Here is a 24,564-nt window from a genome sequence, read left to right as displayed (position 1 = left end):
AATTTTGAACATGACAAATGCTTTGATAGAGTTGTGGCATGTGTTACAACTTTGAAGTAACTCTACATGGGGTGCTTTCCCACCCACCGGTAACACAGGTGAACTTGGTTCAATGCACCATGATGAATGTGAAAAAAAGGTTGATGTAGCCCTGCAGTATTCTATTCAATGTGTAATTGACATGGAAGTATTGCTTTTGGGTTACTAAAAATCCCATAAAGGATCAGAGGCACCATGGAAACAGCAACAAAACCTATTTCGCTTTTCTCAATATTATGCCCTCACAGCTTTAAGAAAAATGAGCACTTTTATTTAAAAGTATTTAATACTACAGGAACAATCTGTTTCTAGTACATCTAAAACAACTACACAGAATATAAAAACAGCAAGCAGAGACGTTATTAATAACAAGAATAAAATGAGCATTTCTAACATGGCTAAAATGTCATCTAAAAGTTAACACCCTAACTTCTAGTTCTATGACCTATACCAGTGTTCTCCAAAGTCACTCCTGGAGGACCAGATCCATGCCATATTTGTTGTATATCCCCATTTAGATAAATGTAGTTATCTTAAAAATCTGGCATGGATTAAGCCCACCGGGACCGACTTTGGACAACCTTGCCTTATACTATGAGAGCATGGACAGTAGATCAACTTGCCGTCTAGACTTTCTTAGGGAGAAAAGATGCACTACATATCTTTTTAACAGCAAAGTCTGTCTTTATCAGTGGAGGTTTCAAAACAATTATCCTCATGAAGAGTAAACACATGCTGCATGAGCAGTCAATAGGTATTTCTCTGTGACTTGGCTGTACCAGCTTCAGGTGAGATGTATCATCTGCAAATTGTGTAGTGTGCTGTAAGCAAGCGAGACTGTCTCTGGCACAATCTTGGGTGATAATCTGGGTAAAGGACCTCTCCTCATAAGTCAAGTGGCATCTTTTTTTCTACCAATTCTTATCATATATGGGAATTCTTGACATAAGATTTGGAATACCTGACATAGATTATGTGCCTCAAGGTATGCGTCCCAGATGTTTCCTTATGAACATATAGGGCAAAAGAACATCAGTTCAGACTATGTTATTTTGGTTACATGTTTGTATGTGTTCTCATTTAAACTTGACTTGGGGAAGAGTAGACATTTGACCCATACAAATGTTGCATTAGATGGTGTATCTATGTCATTAATAACAGAACGTGACACTATCAAAGTTTGTAGAAAGATAAGGTCAGGCGACATCTGCATATAAAGACAGACATGACAATCACAAAGATTCAGCATAAATTTGGGAATTTGGCAATGTCCATTGTCAAAGTTGAGGAAGATGGTTACCTCCATGAACCCAGATGGAGTTGGGGCCTATATAAAATGGAGTCAGACCTTAGGCATTCTTTATGTCAGACTGTACTTGCAAATGGAGCCTCTGGTGGCCTGTGGAATCCATTTTGAATACCTCAGGACTGGCCTTGTGGATAAGGTGGAGGTGAGGTTGTTTGAACAGACAGTGGAAGTGTATCACTGGCATTCCTTAAGCGGGATGGAGGTGACCCAGAAGCAGAAGGGAGAAAGAGGAGACAAGGCTCCTCTAGAAACTCAAAACACCTTTTGATAAGTGGGAGCTGATGCTTAGTCTTTCTTTGTACTACCATTTAGTACATGATGTGAGACATGGATGAGACTGCAGTACACCTCTGCGGTGTTGCTAAGCTGTACCAGTCGGTACCCAAACAGTCCAAGCAGGACTGCAACGAGCACCAGCCATACAAGCTGTGAAGAGACTACAGCTCTGCCCTATTCAGGCATACTAGACTTGCAACCACATTGTCTGACACGACCACTGAGGAGTCTGGGGAAAACTGCAAGTCCAAGCTAAGTCCAGAAGGGGTTGAGGGAATGTTGCAGATAGGTCCATCCATTTAATATGCCTAGATTTTTGCTTTTTTGTTTTGAACTTTTTCCTTTGGCTGAGGTGCTTACGTGTCAATCACGATATTCACACAGTTAATGGACTGCACATATTTACGGTGTCTGCCTTTTAAGCAAAGGCTGCTGTGACACAGCTAGAATATTTGTCACTTGGCTGGTTACATATGAAAACACATGCCCACGCATGTGCACACTTGTGAGAGCTGAGTGTGGGAAACTACTGTTGTGGGCAGCCCGCTAACTGTGCGAAGGTAGCCTGGTACAGGGGGACTCCACAGAGTTAGATATTGACCTGGGATAGGCTTAAAGTACTTGTTTGCACTTATAGGTAATGTCAGCGTATGTTACTGTTTTGTATTTAGTGACACTTTATTATACAGATGGGGGGAAACTGCCTAAGAGTGCACTTTCTCTTCGTTTAGGCCTACAAAGTCCTCTGGGGTATGACACTGGTGTGGAAAAGGTGCACCCAGTTTAGATTTGCAGATCCCAAGACCATACATGTATATTTTATTGTAATATTTCTCTGGCTCAGCTCAGGGTAAGAGCCCAGGTCTTTTTTCACCCTACCCAGCCAAGTTAATTACTTGTCTCTATAGCTGCAGTTACAAAAGTCTCTCCACACAAAAGTAGTAATTAACAGTGCTTTCCTCAGCTCCAGAGCAGAAAGGGGTTGGGATGAAAATCTGCATCTGTTAATTACCTGTTGCACTATACCAGGACTGGGGACAGCCCAGTCCCACTGAGCAAAGGAGGAAGCCCAGACAACTGAAGCCAACACAGGGGGTCCTTTTTGAAGTTTTGGTATGAAAGGCCCTGGCATGTCAGTGAATGGCGATGCTGAGTTCCCAAGAGCAGATGTAACCTAGGATTCCTGAATGACACCACCTTGAACTGTCCCAGCATACTGTGCAGGAGGGTTAGGACAGGGATGGAGAGGTGATGTGTCACCTTAGGATGGCCCAGGAATGCCCTGCTTTTAGAACCTTACAATCCCGGTTAAACACTCTTGAACAAGGGAGAGAAAAGGCTGTTGGTGCTTTTGTGCTTTTTGCTGCTAGGTACTTGGATTGTGACAGCCATGGACAACTGTAAGGACAATCCTCCCTGATGCCTAAGAGTCTAAGACCTCTGCCCCAGTTGACCCCAGGACCAGTGTGTCTCTCCAAGGGCCAATGAGACTGGCTCCTAACACCTCTTGAGAAGCACTTGGGGGAAAGATCTGAATTTCTGCACCCATAAACAAAGACCAAGAGGACAGATGGTTTAGGGAGCCAGTGGAACCATCACCTTGCAAAGTACACTACCTCAGAGGAGATGAGGTCTGCGAAAACTGCACTTGGTGGATAGGGCTCACAATCAGGAGTAAAATGAGCTCCAGATCATATACATCGACCCAACTGGGCCCGAGTTATGGCATTTTTCAGATTGACAACCTTTTACCCTTTGAGAAAAAATGACAGTGGGGCTCTGCTACGTTTCCTGACATAAGTCCTGGGGTGTGCAAGTGCCCGGGAGTCAGCCCAAGATTTAACTATTTGTAGGGAAGGAGTGTGTGTGGGCTCTTCCCATTTGCCATTCCAATATTGGCCCCTGGAGGCTCCCGTCTTCCATGGAAGATCCAATCGGATCTGGGGCACCAGGACCCGAACAGCAGGACCCCAGGACAAGAGAGTGCCTCCCCTGCACCCTTGTCTGGAGGGGGCAGAGGGCATCCAGCAAACTACATGCCGCACGCTCGAAGTTTGGGTTGGGTAAGGAGGACTACCTGGCTTCTGCACCATCCTAGGAAGGAAGCCGACTGTCAGGTTGCCGGCCAGGGTCGAGGGGCCCTTGGGTCCCCGACCGCTCCAACCATACTACCTACCTTAAGAGTGTCCAAATGAGACCAGAACCATCTCACCCCCGAAAGGAAAAACAATACAAAGATACAAAGGAAAAGCTTTGCAGTGCTTCTTGACACAGTGAGAGAGCTGTTACTAAAGTTATCACTGTGCCAGGCTGGAGTGTCCCATAATACCCTGCAAGGCCTGTTAAGTTGCATACTTCCCTTATCTTGTGTTAGCCCCAGGAGGACAGGGGCACAAGCAACGAATCCAGAAAGTACTGTGGGGTACTATAGGAGTTACAGCAGACCCCTAGAAGTAATCTTTTTTACAGACCCTATGTTTGCAGGGTTAAGGAATCCATAACTCACTGAGATTTTCCCATAATTTAAGCAATAGCTTTTGCTGTACAGATGGAAGTGCGGTATTCTGTATTAGCTGCTTGATTGGCTGCATTTAATGTGGGCTGATGATGTATAAAGAAAGCACTAGGGGGCACATTTATGGGGAATTAGTGCAGAGCAATACAGCAAGTCACTTTGCTGCACGTCCCTGCATCAAAGGAAGGGGCAATAATGTATCATATCTATTGCTTTCCAGTCATTTTCTCCTGTGCTGGTGTGGCAGCCTACACCAATGTAGGGGTGCCTGTGTTACATGCAGGATGTTTTTGTGCAGGAAACAATCCTGGAAGCCCTACCCTGGGGAAGTGTAAAGTGTTGGTGCATTCCCAGGTTTACATGGTCTTGTAAATCAAGGAGTGTATCACAATCTGTGGGAGTTGCGTGTGAACACCCACTGTAACGCCCATGAACCAAATTCCTAGAACAGAGTAAGGCAATGCATCGATTTGCAATCCATATCTGTGAAGCCATTCAAAACCATCCAAAGTGGCTTTGCGTGGCCTCATTTATATGATTTGGAGGTTTGCACCGCCATTTTGTCAAAAAAGTGACAAAACAGTGGTGCAAGAGGCTCATAAATATGCCCCCGGAGTGCAACATCCTCTAAGATTACAGTTCCCATAAAAAAAGAAAAAAGGCCTGTATTTTCTTGTAATGCATTGCTGTGAAAGTTTGACACGTGAAAGGGATTCATTCCAGCAGGGCAAGAAGAGGTCATGGCATAGTGAGATTTGTTCCCCTCTAATCTGAATATCTGATCCACTCCAGAAAAACTAGAAGCATAGAACCCTCAATAAATGTCAGTTGCAGAATGGAAACTAAAATAAGCTATGTTAAAAATGTTCCACTGCCAGAAGCCTCAAATAGAATGGGTGCAAAACAACAGTTGATGGACAGAATGCAGAACAATGTCATACATTCACCATAGTACAGAGATCTGGGCCTAAATCCGTCGTTTTTTGCACTCCACACCACCCCAGTTCAGACATGGCCATATGCAAATCAGCCTTGACCCTGAGCCTCATGGGAACAGTGTGGCCCGAACTGCCAAGCCATGTCTTTCCTGGACCGGAATAAAGCATCCTAGGACCGGTTTCTGGCTATCAGCCGTCTTCAGCCAGGATAGCTTGACTCCAGAGGTGTGGAGAGCATGAGACTCACGTCTGAGCATACCCATCCCACTCGGGGTGACAAAATGCAAAACAACAGTTTATGGACAGAATGCAGAACAATGTCATACATTCACCCCAGTACAGAGATCTGGGCATAAATCCATCGTTTTTTGCACTCCACACCACCCCAGTTCAGACATGGCCATATGAATGAATGAAAAGGCATGGGACTCACCCATGCTCTCTTCAGCCGTCTTCACCCAGGATAGCTTGACTCCAGTGGTGTGGAGAGCATGGGACTCACCCATGCTCTCCACACCACTGGAGTCAAGCTATCCTGGCTGAATACGACTGATAGCCAGAAACCGGTCCTAGGATGCTTGATTCCAGTCCAGGAAAGACATTGCTTGGCAGTTCGGGCTGGACTGTTCCCATGAGGCACAGGGTCAAGGCTGATTTGCATATGGCCATGTCTGAACTGGGGTGGTGTGGAGTGCAAAAAAACGATGGATTTAGGCCCAGATCTCTGTACTGGGGTGAATGTATAACATTGTTCTGCATTCTGTCCATCAACTGTGGTTTTTGCATTTGTCACCCCGAGTGTGATGGGTATGCTCAGACGTGAGTCCCATGCTCTCCACACCACTGGAGTCAAGCTATCCTGGCTGAAGAAGGCTGATAGCCAGAAACCGGTCCTAGGATGCTTGATTACGGTCCAGGAAAGACATGGCTTGGCAGTTCGGGCTGGACTGTTCCCATGAGGCACAGGGTCAAGGCTGATTTGCATGTGGCCATGTCTGAACTGGGGTGGTGTGGAGTGCAAAAAAAGATGGATTTACTCCCAGATCTCTGTACTGGGGTGAATGTATGACATTGTTCTGCATTCTGTCCATCAACTGTGGATTTTGCACTCAAATAGAATGGGGTCATGGAACAGTGTTGATTATTGGCAGGCACTCCTGTTTTGAAAGCATCCCTCAAGTATACAGTCCTCTAGGAAAATACCAAAGTGGATTCACAAGGAGTCCAGGCCAGACTCTTACAGCGCAGTAAGTAAGGTAGGTGTATTCTGGAAAGGGGCACACATAAAAACAGGCAGCAGTAGTCTTATCGGGTAGATAGTATGTTTTGGGTGCCAGGCACTGAGATCCTCGGGAAAACAAGCCAAGTCCAATTCACAAACGTTTTTGTGCACCTTAGTTAATCTTTTTAGCCTAAATTTCACTTAGAAAATGCAAACTGCAAGCCTTAACTTGTGCACATGTGCCACGTCCTCAGCACATCCTCTTTGGCTTTGATATTTACTCTATTTATTTAGAAAGATGCACTAACTGTAACATTCAAATGCTAACATCATTAACACGCTTCAAACTTAAATGCAGCAGGCTATTTCACATTCTGATGTATGCTATATGAGTGCTAATATGTTAATACTTGTAGATTTCAGGAAGTTTCTTGCTGCTGACACCCGGGGTACCTATTTGCTTTTTTCTCATTTAGATAAGACTGCAGCTGCTTTTATTGGGAACACAGTTGTAGTTTGATTCTGTGTAGATTACAGCAGACCATTAGGCATAAATCTCCCAGAAGGTTTCTGCACATTCCTGGGCTTTTCTCCAGCAGAGCTCTCCTGAAGATAAACATTGACAGTGATGCATGGGCCGTTTCTGGGGGACAATCAGCGGGTGTATGTTGCCTTTTGTTTAGAGATAAGCCTCTGCTTTCCAATGCATTAGCTGTGCCAGCCTTCAACAAACCGTGAACAGAACAACAAATACCATTTAATGCTTTGTTCTTCTGCATTCCAAAGGAGGGTGCCTTCTGTGCTTCAGGATCAGATTGGCTGTGGTCATTGTAGCATAAAGCAAGCACTACTGAGGAATTATAGCTTTGGTGCTTCATTAAACCGAGCAATTGTAACAAACTATCATCGACTGTATGAGGAAAGCCAATGATGCTTATGATAGATTGGCAGAGACTATAAACACTAGAAGCACATGACCCAAGCAGAATATCTGCAATGCAGTTACGTGGCTGCGGCAATCAGGACTGCAATAGGCTGCTTTGCATGTGCTAATGTTCTAGGGAAATTCCTATCATCAACCTTATTGGTATTTATAATACTTTTACAGCCAGGATAATCTGTAAATGCTGGGTGTCCTCCTTAGCCCTCATATCTAACAACAGTATAATCCCATACAACTAATTAAATGATAAGAAGATGGAATTGAAGGATTAATATAAGGGAATGGATATTGACAAGTGCTGAAATATTCATCCCTGCATTAACACAGTGATTTTTTCCTCATTCATCAATGATAGTAAAATAAATCAACAACTGATTCTTGTTAGGTCTATCATATAGCACAAACTTAATATCAGAGAGGATCAGAAAACTGATAATCAGGTGCATAACTCAGGCCTCTGCGGCACTAGGGGGCACCAACTCTCCATAGGGGGGGTGACCACTCAAGGGGGGCACATTTAGCCCAAGGCCAATGCGTATCTGTGAAATATTGGAGACTGGGAAGATTTTGCCTTATGCCATTGCTGATAACACATTTGTTGGAGGAGAAGTGTTAGACTTTTGCCGTGACTTCACCTGTCTTTTTACTTCTAACGTCCTGATTTTGACTATGTGCTGATTTTAATTTTTGCTGGTTTTAGGATTCTGGGCACTGCTGACCAGTGCTAAAGTGCAAGTGTTCCCTGTGTAAATTGTATTGGTGATTGGTTTAACCATGACTGGCATATTTGATTTACTAGTGAGTGCACCAGGTGTGCCCAAGGCATGTAGATCCAGTAGCGGCTCCTGGAGGGAGTGCAGCGGGGCGGTGGGGTGCGGCGGTGGAGGGGCAGGGTGGTGGGTAGTAAACTCTGGCATACGGCCGAATGGAAGTGAGTACATAAATAAATAAAACAAATTACACTGTGCACGCTGCATCACCTTTTGGCGTTGCAGCGTGTGCAATGTAATTCGTTTTATTTATGTATGTACTTACCTCCGTTCGGCTGTATGCCGGAGTTTACTACCCCCCACCCAGCCCCTCCCCCACCCTGCCCCTCCACCTGCAGCACTCCCTCCAGGGGCCGCAACTGTGTAAATCAAATGCTACTGGTGGGCCTGCAGCATTGATTGTGCCACCCAAATAAGTAGCCCTGAAAACATGTCTCAGACCTGTCACTGCAGTTTATGTGAGTGCAGCTTTAAACTGCCATTTCAACTTGGCAAGTGCACCCATTTGCCAATCCCAAACGTTCCCATTTACTACATGTAAGTCCCCCCTAAGGTAGGCACAAGGCAGCCCTGTGGGAAGGGTGCAGTATATTTAAAAGTTGGCACATGTGCTGCTGTGCTTTGCATGTCATAATAGTGAAATACTGCAAATTTTGTTTTTCAACATTGCAAGACCTATCTCTGTCATAGAGTAACAGGGAGATTGCCTTGAAATATCTTTTAAGTGTAAATTCCCCTTGGAAGCGGATGGAGTTTTGGGTCTCTGAACTCACAATTTAAAAATACATATTTTGGTGAAGTTGGTTTTTAAATTGCGTGTTGGAAAATGGCACGTTTAGAAAGTGGGCATTTTCTTGCTTAACCATTCAGTGCCTATGCCAGCTTGTAGAATCCATGTCTGGGTTAGGGTGACAGTTGGGCTCTTGTGCATTCCCTCTAGATAGTCATACAAAGGGAGCTGAGGTGTACCTTGCATATCGGGATGACCCATCACCGGGTTGATTGGTCTTTCTGAGCTAGGGTGGTGGTAGGAGTTGTCATTGACACCTGAATAGGGCTGTGCCTGTCCTCACACAAAGCTGTCCCCACCCCCCTCTAGTTTGTGTGGGGCTAGGTAAGAGATAGGCAGAGTCATGTGCACTATAAAGACTTTCCTTTGAAGTTTGCCTACTTCAAAGGCATAAACTGGTGTAAGTACTGGAGCTGTGACACCATAACTTCAGAACACTTCTGGACTAAAAGCCATTCTCCCAGGAAGAGCTGGACACTCTATGAGGGACTGATACTATGTTGATTTGTTGTGCTGGCCTGCTACTTGCTGTTTCTGTCCTGGGAGTGAAAGGACTGGACTTTTCTTTCTAAATCCTGAACTCTTTTGATAAGTGCCTTTTTAGAATAGAGAGAAGAGAGGTGAAATAAAAGGTGGAGAAAGCTGTGATTGTTTTTGCCAGTGGCTGGAGTTTTGTGTAAGGAAATGAACTTCCAACAATTTCAACTCACCTCCTTGTCTGAAGTTCCTGACCTCTCTTGTTGTGCACATCAACACTTCATTTGGCGACAATCTGGTCTGACCCCAACAGAATTTAGTTAACCAAAGCGTCGACACTGAACATAGAGTTGTGAGGTGCTCAAGACACTCTGACTCTTCTGTGAGGTACTGTTTCTTTATTAAAAAGGGGATCTGGGTTTAGAGTTGAGATCCAAGAACTGCCTCCAGATTCTACATTTTTTTACTGTTTTTGCCCGTTTTGTATTTCACACTGTTGTGGCTTTTTTATCTACAAACGCCAGTGTACTTTATGATGCAATCTTGTGTTTAACTTAATCCGTCTCCTCGAGCGGCACAGCTGTTTATTTTCATACAGCCTTTTTATTTTTGCACCACCAAGCTTGTATTTCGAAATGTTTTGATTTCCTCCTAAGGGTCTTCTCAGGCCGGTGATACCTGCGATCGCCGTTAAACGAGGCAGGCTGTGAGCATTCCAACAATTGCTTACTGCAGGTCAGCTTCCCCTAAGATGCCAACTGAGATCTGCAGAGGGTGCCCATTCCACTAAGCCCAAGCCTTTTGTGTGCACGACAGTGTCTACACCCATTATAACCATCACTGCGATTAGCGACCTAGAAGGAAGGAAAAAGTTGAAGCCAGGGCGACTCAATTGTTTTACAGTGAGATATGTGAACCGTTTAAAGCTGTTTTGGTGCCTGCTGTTTCAATTTCCCATACAATGTAAGCGTTTTACAGTGACAAGCTCCTACCACTCCTCACTGTTTCTCAGTGCATATTTGTGAGTTTCTTTTTCAGCGACAGGCCCTGGGTATATGGGATACCACTGGACAAGGGACTTACAAGTAAATTAAATATTCCAAGCATGTGTAGACCAATCATACCATAGTTAAGGAGGAGAACACATGCACTTTAGCACTGAGTAGCAGTGGTTAAGTGCCCAGAGTCCTAAAGCCAACAAAAACAGGTCAGAAAAAATACAAGCCGAAGGCAAAATGTTTGTGGATAACCCTGCAAAAAGGGCCAGGTCCAACATTTGCCTTTTATGTCAATTGCCTTTTTTTAATTCACTATACTTTACCAGGCATTTTTAGTTGCTTGAGTCACTTGCACCAAGTGACCACTCACTCCACAGAGCAATATCTTTTTTGGAGACCTCTAATGTATATCATGTTGTGACATCTAATGATTCCTAATATCTCCTTTACATATATCCCTATACAAGAAGTTCAATGCAGATATGTTTCTCTGGTATTGTGTGCACAGTATGAATACTTTTTCTAATAGATAGGAGTAATCACTATCACCAACTTTCTACAAAAAATGCTTGGCTATTAAAAATACCTGGTTGGACATTGTTGATGTTCAATAGTATTACCTTGTCCCTCCTAGGTCTACATGTTGCTCCTGTGGTTATTTTCTATACTCTTAAATCCACAGCACGGTGCAAAAGCATGAGGTACAATTAATTGCAAACGTTTGTGCAAATGCCACTTTCTTTACTGCACAGGTAAGGATAAAAAGTACCTCCAAAAATAATTGTTTTTCAATTACTGCGAATGATGAGGGAAGCATGCAAGCAATACGTGTGTTAATGCTAGTGAGTGCTAATACAGAATACCCTCTAACCAAATTGCAGTGGAAAAGTGCATAGGTTTGGAGTAAATGTGCTAACTCATAAACAGACAGTATTAGAATTTTAAAGGCAGACAACGTAGGAAACAGAGGTTGGTCAATAATGAAGGCTCCCTTGGAGTCTTTACAGTTCTATTTTTGTTTCTATGTCCTAATGGTCAGATGGTAAGGAAGCCTTAATTACAGTTCTTTATGTCTATCGATCACCTAGAAAAAATGAAGAACCGTAATCAAGACACCCTTGTCAGTTCTATATAGAATTTAAGCAATGTGTGTGACCCACCCTTACACCTTTAAAATGTACATGAAAGTACTGAGCTCAATTTTATATTATTGTTTCTACTCAAAGCACACTGCTAACATAATTGATATTAATATAGCATAATTAATGTTTACCCCTGGGTTTAATTCCCTATAATACATAATATAGGAGAAAGGTAGGAATTATATGCAGTGAAACAGTTACCACATGCTTTTTCAAATGCTTATGTCTGGTGTTAGCTAAGATCTTTTGGTTTTAGTAAATGTTTTATTTATTATACTTATGAGGGGGTTCAGTCAACCTTCTTCATCCATCGGTCTGTTTTTGTGCCATTCATATTTTTCTTCTGCCTCATAGAGCATACAGCATGGGGCAGTGAGTCAGCCCACTGCAGCCATTGGCTAACTTCATTGTGAATGACACAGGTAGTACATTCAATACAGGGCTGCATGATCTGCATGTGTGATTGGATACATTGTTGTGTCATCCTGCAGTGCATCGTGAAGTCGTAAATGTGGAGTACCTATGCAGAACAATCTCTGACCATACTCGTTTTTGACTGTCAGTGGGGTGGAATAGAGAACAGGCATGAATTCCAGACTGGTGCATGTTAGTGGAAACTTTTGAATATCCAGTGTTTTGTGATGTTATCAGAAAGGCAGTGGCAAATTATTTTCAGGAAAACAAGGCTTCCACTGTGTCCCCTCTGATGCAGTGGGATGCCTTTAATGTTGTTATACTTGGATGCTCTATAGCGGAAACAGTGAGAGTTAGACATACCCTTGTGAAAGAGATTGATAAACATGAGAAAGTGCTGCAAGAGCCAGTGTTGGTGAGACCAGGAAAACCAGAGTGAAACAGCAGCTTTTGGATGCAAGGGAGCAAGTAGCAGTAGATATAGAAAAATTGCATAGCTTTGACTATAGAGAGTATATGAAAAGGGCCATGCAGATCATGATAAGGCAGGTACTTTGTTGGCCTGGCTCACAAACCCCTAGGAGTAGTGGCACACAGATACTGGAAATAGATTTTGAGGAGGGCACTGTAGCTTATACACAAGAGGCCATCAATAGAAGATTTAGAGAGTTTTATGCAGGTTTATATGCTATGCCATTGGAGCTTCCACCACATTTTATTAATTAATATTTAGAGCCAGTAGAAATGCCTAAGATTGCAGTGGAGGAGAAAAAGACTTGGGTGGAGAGTTAACTATTCAAGAAGTGAAGGCTGCCATAAAGCAAATGACAAGAGGGAATGTCCCTGGAATGAATGGGTTCCCCCTGGTATTTTACTCAACTTATATGGAGGAGTTGACAAAAGACTGGTTAATGTTTACTTGGCAGCCAGTAAGGTGGGGAAATTGCCCCACACAACTGCAGAAGCAATAGTGATCCTAATGTTAAAACTAGAAGAGCCCCATAGGATGTATGGGCTTATCGCCCATTTACTAAGCTAAATCTGTATTACAAGATATTGAGTAGACTATTAGCAATGCGCCTATCTCCATTAATGCTTAAGATAATGTATACATATCACTCTGGATTGATTCCAGGAAGGAATACAGCTCATAATATTAGGAGGCTGCTGAATATCTTGGAATCTGATTTCGCAGAGAGGGAAAAACGGTTGATAGTAGCAACTGATATTAAAAAGGCATTTCATAGTTTACATTGGGATTTCTTTTATGAAGTGCTGAAGTGCTCAATAAGATGGAATTGGGAAACCAATGTATTGCATGGGTGAGGCTTCTGTATGTGGCCCCAATTGCTAATATCAAAGTTGGTAGGCATATTTCAACAAAAAATATGTAGTGGGAAGAGGGGCTCAACAAGGTTGCCCACTCTCACTATTATTTGAAATTGCTACAGAACCACTTGCTAGTTGGGTGAGGCAGGAGTGGTTTACAGGTGTCTGGAGGTACAAGGTGAACAACATTAGTCAGCATTATAAGCAGATGATGTTGCTATTTCTCAAAGATGCTAATGTTTATTTGCCATATGTTATAAACCTCTTAGGGCCCGATTCACAGAATGAACTTAAGACTCAATCCTAAACGTACCACTATTTTGGTATTCACAGAATGCACTTACTCATTTCGGTATTCACAGAATGCACTTACCCCTTAGATCGGTTTGGGCAAACGTTCGGGTTATGCATCAACTGGAATAAATCATACCTGTTCCCATTACAAAAGGATGTGCCACAACCTGCAGATCTGATGGGGCTTAATAGGGAGATAATGTGTTTAAAATATCTGGAGTTTGATATACCATGCTCCCATTAATTTATTTTTAGGGTAATATTGGTGTGGCACTGAGAAGTTTACAGGTATGCATAGATTTTTGGAGAACACTGACACTTTCAGTTTCAGGACGAACAGCAGTAGCAAAAATTATGGTGTTGCCCCGATTACTTTACTTCATCACAATATTGCCCATAGTGATACCTTGTAGAGTATTTGAGGAAATTGGTTCTCTGTTGGTTTCTCTTAAGGGGAACAGGTAGGCGTAGAGTGACATTGGCTAAGTTACAGCGGCCCACTAGATAGGGAGGATTAGCTGCCCCAGATATGGAAAGCTATCACTGAGCATCACAGTTGCAATAGTTTACACAATGGATTAATTCAAGAAGATTTCCAAGGGAGGTAAATTTTGAGATGTTACCAATGTAGATGTATTGTACTGAATCCTTGTGGCCCCTGTCAGAGTCATCAACACAGAAAGGAGCAAAGGGGGAAAAAGTCAAGCCGCCCCCCACTCAACACATTTCAACAACCAGATATACTTAACTTTCAGACACTAGAGGAGTCTATAATATTTTCTAACGACTCCCGCAATGGAGCAGTATACTACCACTAATTTGAGTGTCTATATCTCCAATTTATAACACAATGTCACTACACTGCAGCCAAAGAATTCCCACTGAAATTTGTTTAGAAAAGGTTAGAATGTGAGAGTGGAGAGAAAGCACCTCATGGTAGCAACACCAAGGGGGGCTTGCTAGTTGGTACTCACTAGCACACCCGCTTATCATCATTGGTTGCTTTCTCACCATGAAAAGGAAATGTGTTCCAACGTAAATTTTCTCAAAAGTGAAGGAAAGAAACTGTGTAAGAAAGATAAAGTATGCACTGTAGGTGCTAATGTCACACAAGTGCCCTACTGGTCCCCGTGAGAAAGGAAATTAAATGCAATTCCCAACATTGAAAATGAGATCCTACTAACTGGCTAAATTTAGCTTTATTCAGTGCTGTGAGCGTCCTCAATTAAAAATTAAAAAATGGTTCAACTCAGACCATTGTTATGTCCAAAGCGCCCCTGTCAGAGTACCAATGTGGGAAATGCCCACTGCATGAAAGGTAGTCTGGCACTGATGGCATTATGCACATCAACAAACTAGCACTCAGAGGCCCTATGCCCCGGGCATTCCATTAGAAAGTTTGGCACAAATCATTCCGGGGGAGGATTGAGGGGCTTAGCAGAGTGGGCGAACCATGGGGTGCAGAGGATAGGACATTTGTATAGTGATTGGGTGATACTATAATTTGAAGAATTTTCAGCCACTTTTGAGATCACTAGATTGTGCAAACACTGGGGTATGGGTTTAGTAGAGCCACAAATACCTAGTGCTTGTTAAATATTGTGTACCACAATTGGTCGTGTGAAGTGGAATGGTATAAATTCCTGCAAATTCAAACATTGTATCTAGAAATGTGAGATTTAAATTGGTAAATGTTTTCTACTTGCATAGGGCATATCTAACTCCTGAAAAAAGCTCAAATTTATCAGACAAATGTGGCATGCCCAAGAAGTGGTAAACAGGATGCTGAAATTGTATGGTCAAGAGCATTATTAGTGGAATACTGGACGGAGGTAGTATTCTCTATGAATCTTGTAACACAGAGATATATTATAGCTTTATAACCCACCATAGCGGGCGGTACCCGCCCTTATAGGCCCGCTCCAGAGTTAAGGGCCTGATTCGAAGGAGAGGTCCTATAACAAGGGAGCAGGACTTTAATGCCAGTATAGACCAACCACAGAGGGCTATAAGACTATTAGAACATTCCACCACTAGGGGGCAGAATGTTCGAACAAATAAAGCAAAGGTATTACAGAGCCCGAGGGGATTGAAACCCCCCGGGCTCCGTGAGGCCTTTGTTCACAGCAACAACTGTGAACAACAACTTTGGAATGTTGGAGCTCTGAGCTTCTACCGGCCATTAGAAGTCCGGAGCACTCCGTTGTTTTCAATGGAGCTCCCAACATTCCAAATTACTAATGAGTGTTCTCCTATGATCTCTCTACTGGGGGGATTTCTAACAACTGCAAAGTGTAAACTTACTACAGAATGTATTGAATTAGCGTTGGTACTTTCTATATGTGAGATAACAATGAACTGGAAGGGGCCTAGATCCCCCTAGTGTGTGTGGCAAAATGGAAAGAGGAGCTGGTTTGATGGGTGGATTATGTGAATGTAGTGATATGGGGAAAGGAAGAAGATCAATTAAAAGAGAACGTACATGGGATCATTTATTAGATCCACTTCAAATTTTGGAAAATGGTAATGAATCTATGGAAGAAAAATGAGTAGAAAGATATTTTGCAAAATAAATATGTGTTGTACTCATGCTGTAATGGGGATTGAACTTTAAGGAGGGGGTGGTAGAGGGAGTAAGTTGTTTAGTATTGTTGTGCATATTTTATTATAAATGCTAATAAAACTTTATTTATAAAAAACGCCATTTAAAAAATAATAATATTGGTGAACAACCATTGGCAAAGACAAAGGGGTAGCATGCAATGCCAGACAGATTGGCTTTGCCAATGCTTGTTTCAGAAGCAGTTATAACCAGCCTTTTATTGGTGATAACACTACAAAAATAATAATGCTTTCTATTCGTAAATGTGCATAAAGTTCAAATTGTGACGCTATCAACTTACCACACAATGTTCTCATTTCTTGATATATGAGCCCACCAGTGTTTGCTTGCTTACATACTAGAGGTAATGTATGTGTCATATGCCAACGGTTTGAAAAAACTGAGAAAATGATGTGTGTGCCATTCTTTCTTTTCCTCAATCTTCTTTTGCACCTAATGTGCCAATAGCAAGTGTTAATGTTTAGCAAACTGAACATTCTGTCTTTACAATAATCTCTATTCATATATGTTTTCATTGCAGGTCCGTATGTTTACCTATTTGATAGGCAGAGAAGCTGCATTCGCTGACAACTTGAAATGGATGGCCTGTGCAAACAAAGGTCAGTTGCCTATGACAGAAACAAATGTTGTCTATATGCATATGCACTGACCATGGTGAGCAGCTGCATGTGTTAAAAAAAAACTATTGGTTCATAGTTGTAATAAGTGATCAGCGCAATAATAACAATGCACTAGATAATCCGAGAAGCATCAACTTCTGTTCATATGAACCTTCAGAGATATTTCCTAAATGGCTAGTGTAATAAACTGTTTGGTACACATAACATTTTACCATCCATTAGGTATTCAGCCAAATGGTTGCATCTCACCAATGTTATTAAAATACATAGTTTTGCCAGTTCTATTTTGTAATGTTGCTTTTGCTTGTGGGAAATTACAACAAATTCACAACACTTAGAACCATATCACCCCAACACTGGTTGAAATCGATGCCCTTTGTTATTAGATGCACACGCCCTTTCATTTAATGCAAATGTTAATCTGATGATCTGTACTGGAGTGAATTGTAATTGAGGTGATTGATAAGATTGATAAGAAGTAAGAGGTGTTTTTTATTTTTGTTATCCGGCACAAGTCAGGAATGGAGGCTGGAGAACAGAGCTCCCTCTACCACTATTTTTCGCCTAATGTTGAAAGGTGTCACCTTGTACCCCAGTGCTGCAGCGGCTTCCATTTTCAAACACTTAGAGTAATGTTTATGAAAAAGTGGTTATGGCTGAGATACCCGCCACCCCCTCTCGACACAATCCCCAAGCATGGGAAACCGGAAACGGTTCTGAACTTTTGGAAGGCGGGAGGGAGTGACCCTCCCGGCCGTATTTATTAAAATATGAAACAAAATCAAAACATTAAAATAACAGTTTCATATTATGTACAATTTCATTTCCACATTACGATGTTTGGCTAACCTTAACATATTTCTAATACAAAGGTTCTCCTAGCCGAACTAACATCCTACAAAACATTTAACTTGAAATTGTACATCCTAACTTTTAAGGGCCAACGGCAAGGTCGTAACCGGTGTCAGATCCCTAAACCAGAAATACCTCCCCCACTTGTGAGGGGCGACCGCACAGAGGCGTACCTCAAGTGCATCTACCAATTTCCCTTGACTTGACGGGGGCCCCAATGAACTCGACGCCATTTAAAGGTCGTCCGAGGACTCGTGTGAGGTGTCTAGAAGGTAGCGTAAACCCCCTCCCCACCCCACACAACTTACCACATCTGCCGTCGCAGGTGTCCTGGCCCCGGGAAATTCCCCAGGAGGGGCCCGTAGCCCCTCCTATCCAGGAAGGGGCCTTGACCGCCTTTCCTTTCCTTTCGGCGGCCCATCCTTAGAAGGGACCGCCTCCCCGTTGAGGGGCCAATGGCCACCTCCCCCGAGCGCTCCCATCCGTAATGGGTGACGCCCCCCCATAGGGATCTTCCAATTACTGCTCACCGATCATGACCTTACCGCCCGACCAAAATAAATACGACAATTTAACTAAAACTACTAATTACAAAACAACCATAACTATTTCACGTATGATTACCGATCAACACTAGTGCAAAATTACTTTATTCGAAAAACATACTGTAAATGACCATTCTTTATTGCATACTCAAAATAACACGACGGTCATCACAACCTGTAAGAAATAGAGTTACCACATCAAAAACTTTATTTAAAACAACTGGCTGTCCTCAGGGGCTGGTGGGTGGGTCAAAATTGGCTCTTCGTTCCGTCTCGAGCTCACGTGCAGCGGGGAGGTGCAGCTTCGGAGCACAGGAACAAGAGGATGCTTTCTTGGCTTGTTGCTCCTTTTATCCGTCTTCGGGCGGGCGTAAACCCGCCTCCGCCTGCCTCCCTGGGCGTGGCCGGCCGCGTCAGTGTCTAGGACAACCCACTCCAGGGCGGGAAAAGGCGCGCCCCGGCTACGCCGCTTCGGGCATACCAGCCGAGACTCGCCTCCCGCCCAAGATGGCCTCCCGGGGGGATCGGGGTACTCCACCATACGTTCGAGGGGACCGAATGGTCGCCCCTTTCCATATGGCTGAGATACCCACCACCCCCTCTCGACACAATCCCCAAGGATGGGAAACCGGAAACGGTTCTGAACTTTTGGAAGGCGGGAGGGAGTGACCCTCCCGGCCGTATTTATTAAAATATGAAACAAAATCAAAACATTAAAATAACAGTTTCATATTATGTACAATTTCATTTCCACATTACGATGTTTGGCTAACCTTAACATATTTCTAATACAAAGGTTCTCCTAGCCGAACTAACATCCTACAAAACATTTAACTTGAAATTGTACATCCTAACTTTTAAGGGCCAACGGCAAGGTCGTAACCGGTGTCAGATCCCTAAACCAGAAATACCTCCCCCACTTGTGAGGGGCGACCGCACAGAGGCGTACCTCAAGTGCATCTACCAATTTCCCTTGACTTGACGGGGGCCCCAATGAACTCGACGCCATTTAAAGGTCGTCCGAGGACTCGTGTGAGGTGTCTAGAAGGTAGCGTAAACCCCCTCCCCACCCCACACAACTTACCACATCTGCCGTCGCAGGTGTCCTGGCCCCGGGAAATTCCCCAGGAGGGGCCCGTAGCCCCTCCTATCCAGGAAGGGGCCTTGACCGCCTTTCCTTTCCTTTCGGCGGCCCATCCTTAGAAGGGACCGCCTCCCCGTTGAGGGGCCAATGGCCACCTCCCCCGAGCGCTCCCATCCGTAATGGGTGATGCCCCCCCATAGGGATCTTCCAATTACTGCTCACCGATCATGACCTTACCGCCACAGGCCGGATAGTTGACCGGCTATCCGGACCCCCCACAACAACTCCTGCCTAAAGGTCATGTTTTAAACTCTTTAGCCAAGCTATGAGGTCTCCTATGAGTAACTCATTCCCCACCCGGGACAAATGGACCCCATCTCCCAGGTACATACTGTCCCCCTTAATACAACCATGCGGAATAGAATGCAGTGTACTTGAACGAAACAATCTACCCAATTTGTTATTTACTTTCTTCACTGAGTGATTCAGAGCAGAAACCGAATTCGCCCCCCGCCACACTTTCCGTGGAATCATATGGGACCATGCAATTGTGCACCCTGGAACTCTTCTCGCCAACCAACTTACTGTGGAGAGCACTGCCTCGAGAAGAAGTCGTCTACCAGTGGCCACCAAATCGTTGCCCCCAAGATGGACTATGATTATAGACGGCGGTGACCTTGTCCGCCCTAACAAACCCTCGAAAAAGGATTGAAACTGGTCAATACAGAGCCCGCCCCTTCCGTAGAAGGTCACCCTGTACCCGTATTCCCCAGCCATGTGAATCATGTCACCTGCTTTGAATACGTCCACGACCCACACCTCTTTTTCCGCAGCCGGTGATGTCTGACCGCTGGTTCCCAGGTGTCGGGTCGACTGCACAGTCCGCCCCGCCTCGTAAGCTTGCGAAACTGTAAACCAAACAAAAACAAGAAGCGTGAGTACATCATTACAGCTTCACAACATGTGCAACCGCACATACTTTTTGTAACAATTCGAGGACCAACGACCCAAACGTTTCACTTTTTCCACACTCAGACCCCTGGCTGTAGCCTCAGTAGCAGCCCCTATCCGAAAGGAATGGGTCCCGAACTCGCCGGGGTTCAAGCCCGCAGCCGCAATTGACATCGCAAGCACCCGCTGGAACTGAAACCTCGTCAGTGGGGTGGCGTCAGCGTGTCTCAACAAGGTCCCCCCCCATGATGCCACCCTCTGCGCCAAATATTCCTCTACGCAAACAACAGGGCACATGGGAGACCCGGGAATCCTATGTATGACTATACAGTCCCCAATCGCACCCTGATCGGTCTTGGACCTGACAAACGAGACAGTCATCGTCTCCACCTTAACCTGAATGTGCTCTCGGCACAGTCCCCCCACTGTATCCTGCTTGTTCTTCGCCACCAGTTCGCTTACCCGCATAGCCCCATGGAATGCTAGCGCAAAAGCGGCTCGGAATAACACTGTTTCATACTGGGATGAACATGTCGCAGGGAGTACAGAAAATAACAGGGCCAACCTATCCAGGCCTATCGGGTGTCTCCGATCTACTCTGCGACCCTCCAGGCGTTGCCACCCACGTAGCGCTTTCTGCACCACGAAAGACGCTGTCGGGTCCCGGATCCCATGAGCCCTTGCCATAAAGGAAATGGCGGCCCGGTGCCTCTGGGCCGTAGCTCCTGATTTGCCTGCCCGATGTAGAGACAGCAAAAATTTCACGACAAGCTCTTCCTGGCCCCAAAGCTCCCCCCTAGCAGAACCCAAAAAGGACCAATAGGAACGAAACGCCCCTTCATATGCCTTCCTTGTCCTGGGTGCTAAACTCTCTCCCACGAGGTTTTGTAGTTCGGGGCACCGAGAGACCAGAGAGCTTCGGGAAAGGGTGCCGCCACCCGGTCCGCTGTGGGCAGAAAACCCCAGAAGGCCTGCATACGGAAACGAGAAAGCGCATCAGCCGCTTGATTCAACACCCCCGGGACATGTCGCGCCCTAAAGAGCACATTCAACTGCATACACAATAACACAATTTCCTTGAGCAGTCTCAGAATCCATTTACAACTAAGCATGAGCGGATTTTGCGGATTGGCAATCCGCGAATTTTGCGGATTTGCGGATTCGCAATCCGCAAAATCCGCGAATTCCCGCGAATTTGCGGATTTTTTTTTTTTTTGTGTTCGCCCGTGTTTCTGCCAGTTCGCGAGGGTTTTTACAATTTCGCAATTTGCGAACTTACCTGTCGGGTCGCAAGTTTTGCGAACTTGTTGTTTCTACGTGTCCAGCCTGTTTGGGACACTCTTCTTCATCACTGCCACTCTCTGTCACCACTGCCACTCTCTGACTACTCATGCCACCCTCTGGCCCACCCATGCCACCCTCTGTTTCATCACTACACCCTCTGGTTGTCCAGTGTACATTATTTTCGGCAAAGCAAAGCACACCTTCCCTGCCTCAAGTGACCTGAATTAATTTGGGGCTGATTAATGTGTCACAGAATATTTTTTTAGCTGGCACCTGCTTCCTTAGTGCGCCCTGATTAGTGATCTTTTGCACTTGCTAAGTGCTTTCATTGTTGCAAAATTAGTTACAACACCTGCCCTGCCCCAACTGACAATAATGAATTAGGGGCTGATTAATGGATTTTAACTTCCAGCCTGGCTCCTGCTTGTCTCCCTTAGCTGTAATTCAGGACCTTTGTGGCATATGTGTAACTATTCTGAGGTTCAGAGCAGGGTCACATAATAGTTTCAACTGGCAACTGAACTCTGGAGGGGCCCCTCAGGAAGCCCTACAGGAAATGGCTACTAATGATGTGCCTGAACTTTTGAACCTGGTAAGTAGTTACTTTCAGTTTTGCCAAGATCGTATTTCTGCAATTTCGCACTTATTCGCGGGGCGCGAACTCACGCTAACAGTGCGAGCAGCGCGAGCAAAATCCGCTGCTCGCGGATTTGCGGATTTTGCGGGAAATTCGCAAATCTCGCGGATTGCGGATTTCCCGAAAATCCGCAAAATCCGCGAGCGGAACGGATTTTCCGCCCACACCTATTTACAACGTGCTGCCTGACTATTGATACACTCAACCACGGTCATGTTATCAGACCAGAACACCACAGAGTGATCCCGGAACCCCTCAGGCCATGTTTTCAGGGCCACCAAAATAGGGAAGAGTTCGAGAAAAGCAATGTTACTCGTCAGCCCGCACTCGTGCCACCATGACGGCCATTTTTGAGCCAACCATTGCGTACCGAATATGGCGCCAAAACCTATACTCCCCGCCGAATCTGTCCACAGCCCCAGCTCCTCGGAGGACACCGCCGGTTTGTTCCAGACAATTCGACCATTGAAATCCGCCAAGAATGCCAGCCAAATGCGCATGTCCTGGCGAATCTCTGCCGAGAGCCTCGTGCGGTGGTGTCCCTCCTTCAGGCAGACCATGGCTTGTGCAATCGAGCGGGAAAAGGGGCGGGCCATTGGCATTACTCTGAGGGCAAAATTCAACTGGCCCACCGTTTGTTGCAATTGATGCAGGTTTACCTTAGACACTCGAATACATGTTTCAAGGGATGCCCTGAATTTTACCACTTTTTCTTTGGGTAACCGAAAACAACCTTCCTTCGAGTCGAGCTCGATCCCCAGAAACTCGAGTGAAGTCGAGGGACCCACAGTCTTACCTGGTGCCAATGGCACACCAAAATGATTCATTAAGACACAAAATTCGTTTAAAGCCTGTCCACATTCCGGATCCCCGGCTGCCCCCAGGAACAGAAAGTCATCGAGATAATGCATAACATGCTGAAACCCCGTCTTTCTTGTGAATACCCATTGTAGAAAACAACTGAATTTTTCAAAATAAGCACAAGATATAGAGCATCCCATTGGCATACATCTATCCATATAATAGCGACCCTGAAACATGAAACCAAGAAGACGCTGATCGTCTGGGTGTACCGGGAGCAACCGGAACGCTGACTCGATGTCTGATTTTGCCATCAGCGCCCCGGGCCCCAGGCGATTCAACATGGCGACGGCCTCATCGAAAGATGCGTACCGCACCGAACACACTTCCGGGTCTATCGCATCATTCACCGAAAGACCTCGTGGGGCTGACAAGTTATGTATTAGCCTAAACTCACCCGGGTCCTTCTTGGGGACCACCCCTAATGGGGAACAAACAAAGTTAGCAACCGGTGGAAAATCGAATGGACCGGCAACACGCCCTCGAGTCACCTCTTTCCCAATCTTTACCCGTACCACCGCCGTATGCTGCAGGACCGACAGTTGGTTCTTACAACTTGCTTCACCCCGAAAATCCCCCACTGGAATGCGGAAACCATATGAAAAACCGTCTCGCAACACCCCAGCGGAGACATGATCCGGGTATTCGTTGAGCCAAGGAATCATTGCCATGGTATCAATCGGGGTAGGTAAAGGCGCCCCTCGGACTATTTCAGACCTGTTTGGCGCTTCCCCTACCACCGTTATCACCCGTTTTGGCTCTGCACATGGTCTCAGGATGGGAGGACTGTCCACACCCCCCACATTCATGTCTAAACTTGCATGACCCCTGGGGCCTCGTACATTTCCCCCTGTTAAAATTCCAACAAATCTAAATGCCAAGAAATGGAGTCATAACAATCCCATGTTAGAGCTGGGTCGTGCTCCTTAGCCTTCCTAAACATATTGTCATAACAAAACCACTGATTGCCCTCATATGCTAGAGAATACTCCATGATACGTGTCTGGTAAATAGGCAACTCCGTCAACAATTCAGGCCTTCGCTCACCCATAATGGAGGTAAAAATGCCAAACGCTCTGCCCCAAGTACCTATGTTTTCGTCGACCTTAAAGGCGGCCATTTTTGCGCGCCAAACACTCGGATGCATAAGCTCTTTTTGGCCCTTCACATGCTCCATCTCGTAATGGTCAGTAAGCAAAGAAAACATGTTCACATACTTATCGGCCCAAATCTTTTCCTTAATTTCAAGTGGAACATGCTGGGCCACTTTCTCCCTTCGTGAGGGTACAGACCCCTCCCCCACAATCGGTAGTAGCCGCTTACCTGAACTAGGTGCTGTACTTGCTGCCGAACTCGCGCCTGCTGCAATCTCAGCACCCGGAACCTGTGGGGGAACAGAAGATGGTGCCTTCGCAGCCTCTCTAGACTCTCGCAATTGCCTCATTACTGCCCTGGCGTCGTCCGCCGTGGTGCCCTCACTATCTTTTCCCAACCACGCTGCCAGTTGTGCAGCCAACTCGGGAGGCATATCCTCTCCGTTCACGGGGGTGACTACCCCGGGGATCGGATGCCCCTCCTTCGGAACCGGGATAGGCTCCTCTGTCGGTGTATCGGGAACCGGGGCCTCCCCCCCGGTGCTCCCCTCTTGGAC

General features: G+C 45.1%; 1 protein-coding gene across 2 annotated transcripts in view; it reads left to right on the top strand.

Annotated features, from left to right (window-relative positions):
• CACNA2D3 (calcium voltage-gated channel auxiliary subunit alpha2delta 3) overlaps nucleotides 1-24,564 on the top strand; it is a 2,559,454-nt gene that overhangs the window by 1,357,116 nt on the left and 1,177,774 nt on the right. For both annotated transcript variants that reach the window (XM_086939135.1, XM_086939136.1), the window contains exon 12: nucleotides 16,600-16,678. In XM_086939135.1, coding sequence (XP_086795261.1) covers nucleotides 16,600-16,678 — 79 coding nt within the window. The remainder of the gene's footprint in view (nucleotides 1-16,599; nucleotides 16,679-24,564) is intronic.

The sequence above is a fragment of the Lissotriton vulgaris genome, chromosome 9 (genome assembly GCF_964263255.1).
Source record: "Lissotriton vulgaris chromosome 9, aLisVul1.2, whole genome shotgun sequence".
Taxonomy (NCBI): Eukaryota; Metazoa; Chordata; class Amphibia; order Caudata; family Salamandridae; genus Lissotriton; species Lissotriton vulgaris.
Note: the sequence above shows the minus strand (reverse complement) of the source record. Positions and strands in the feature narration are given on the sequence as shown.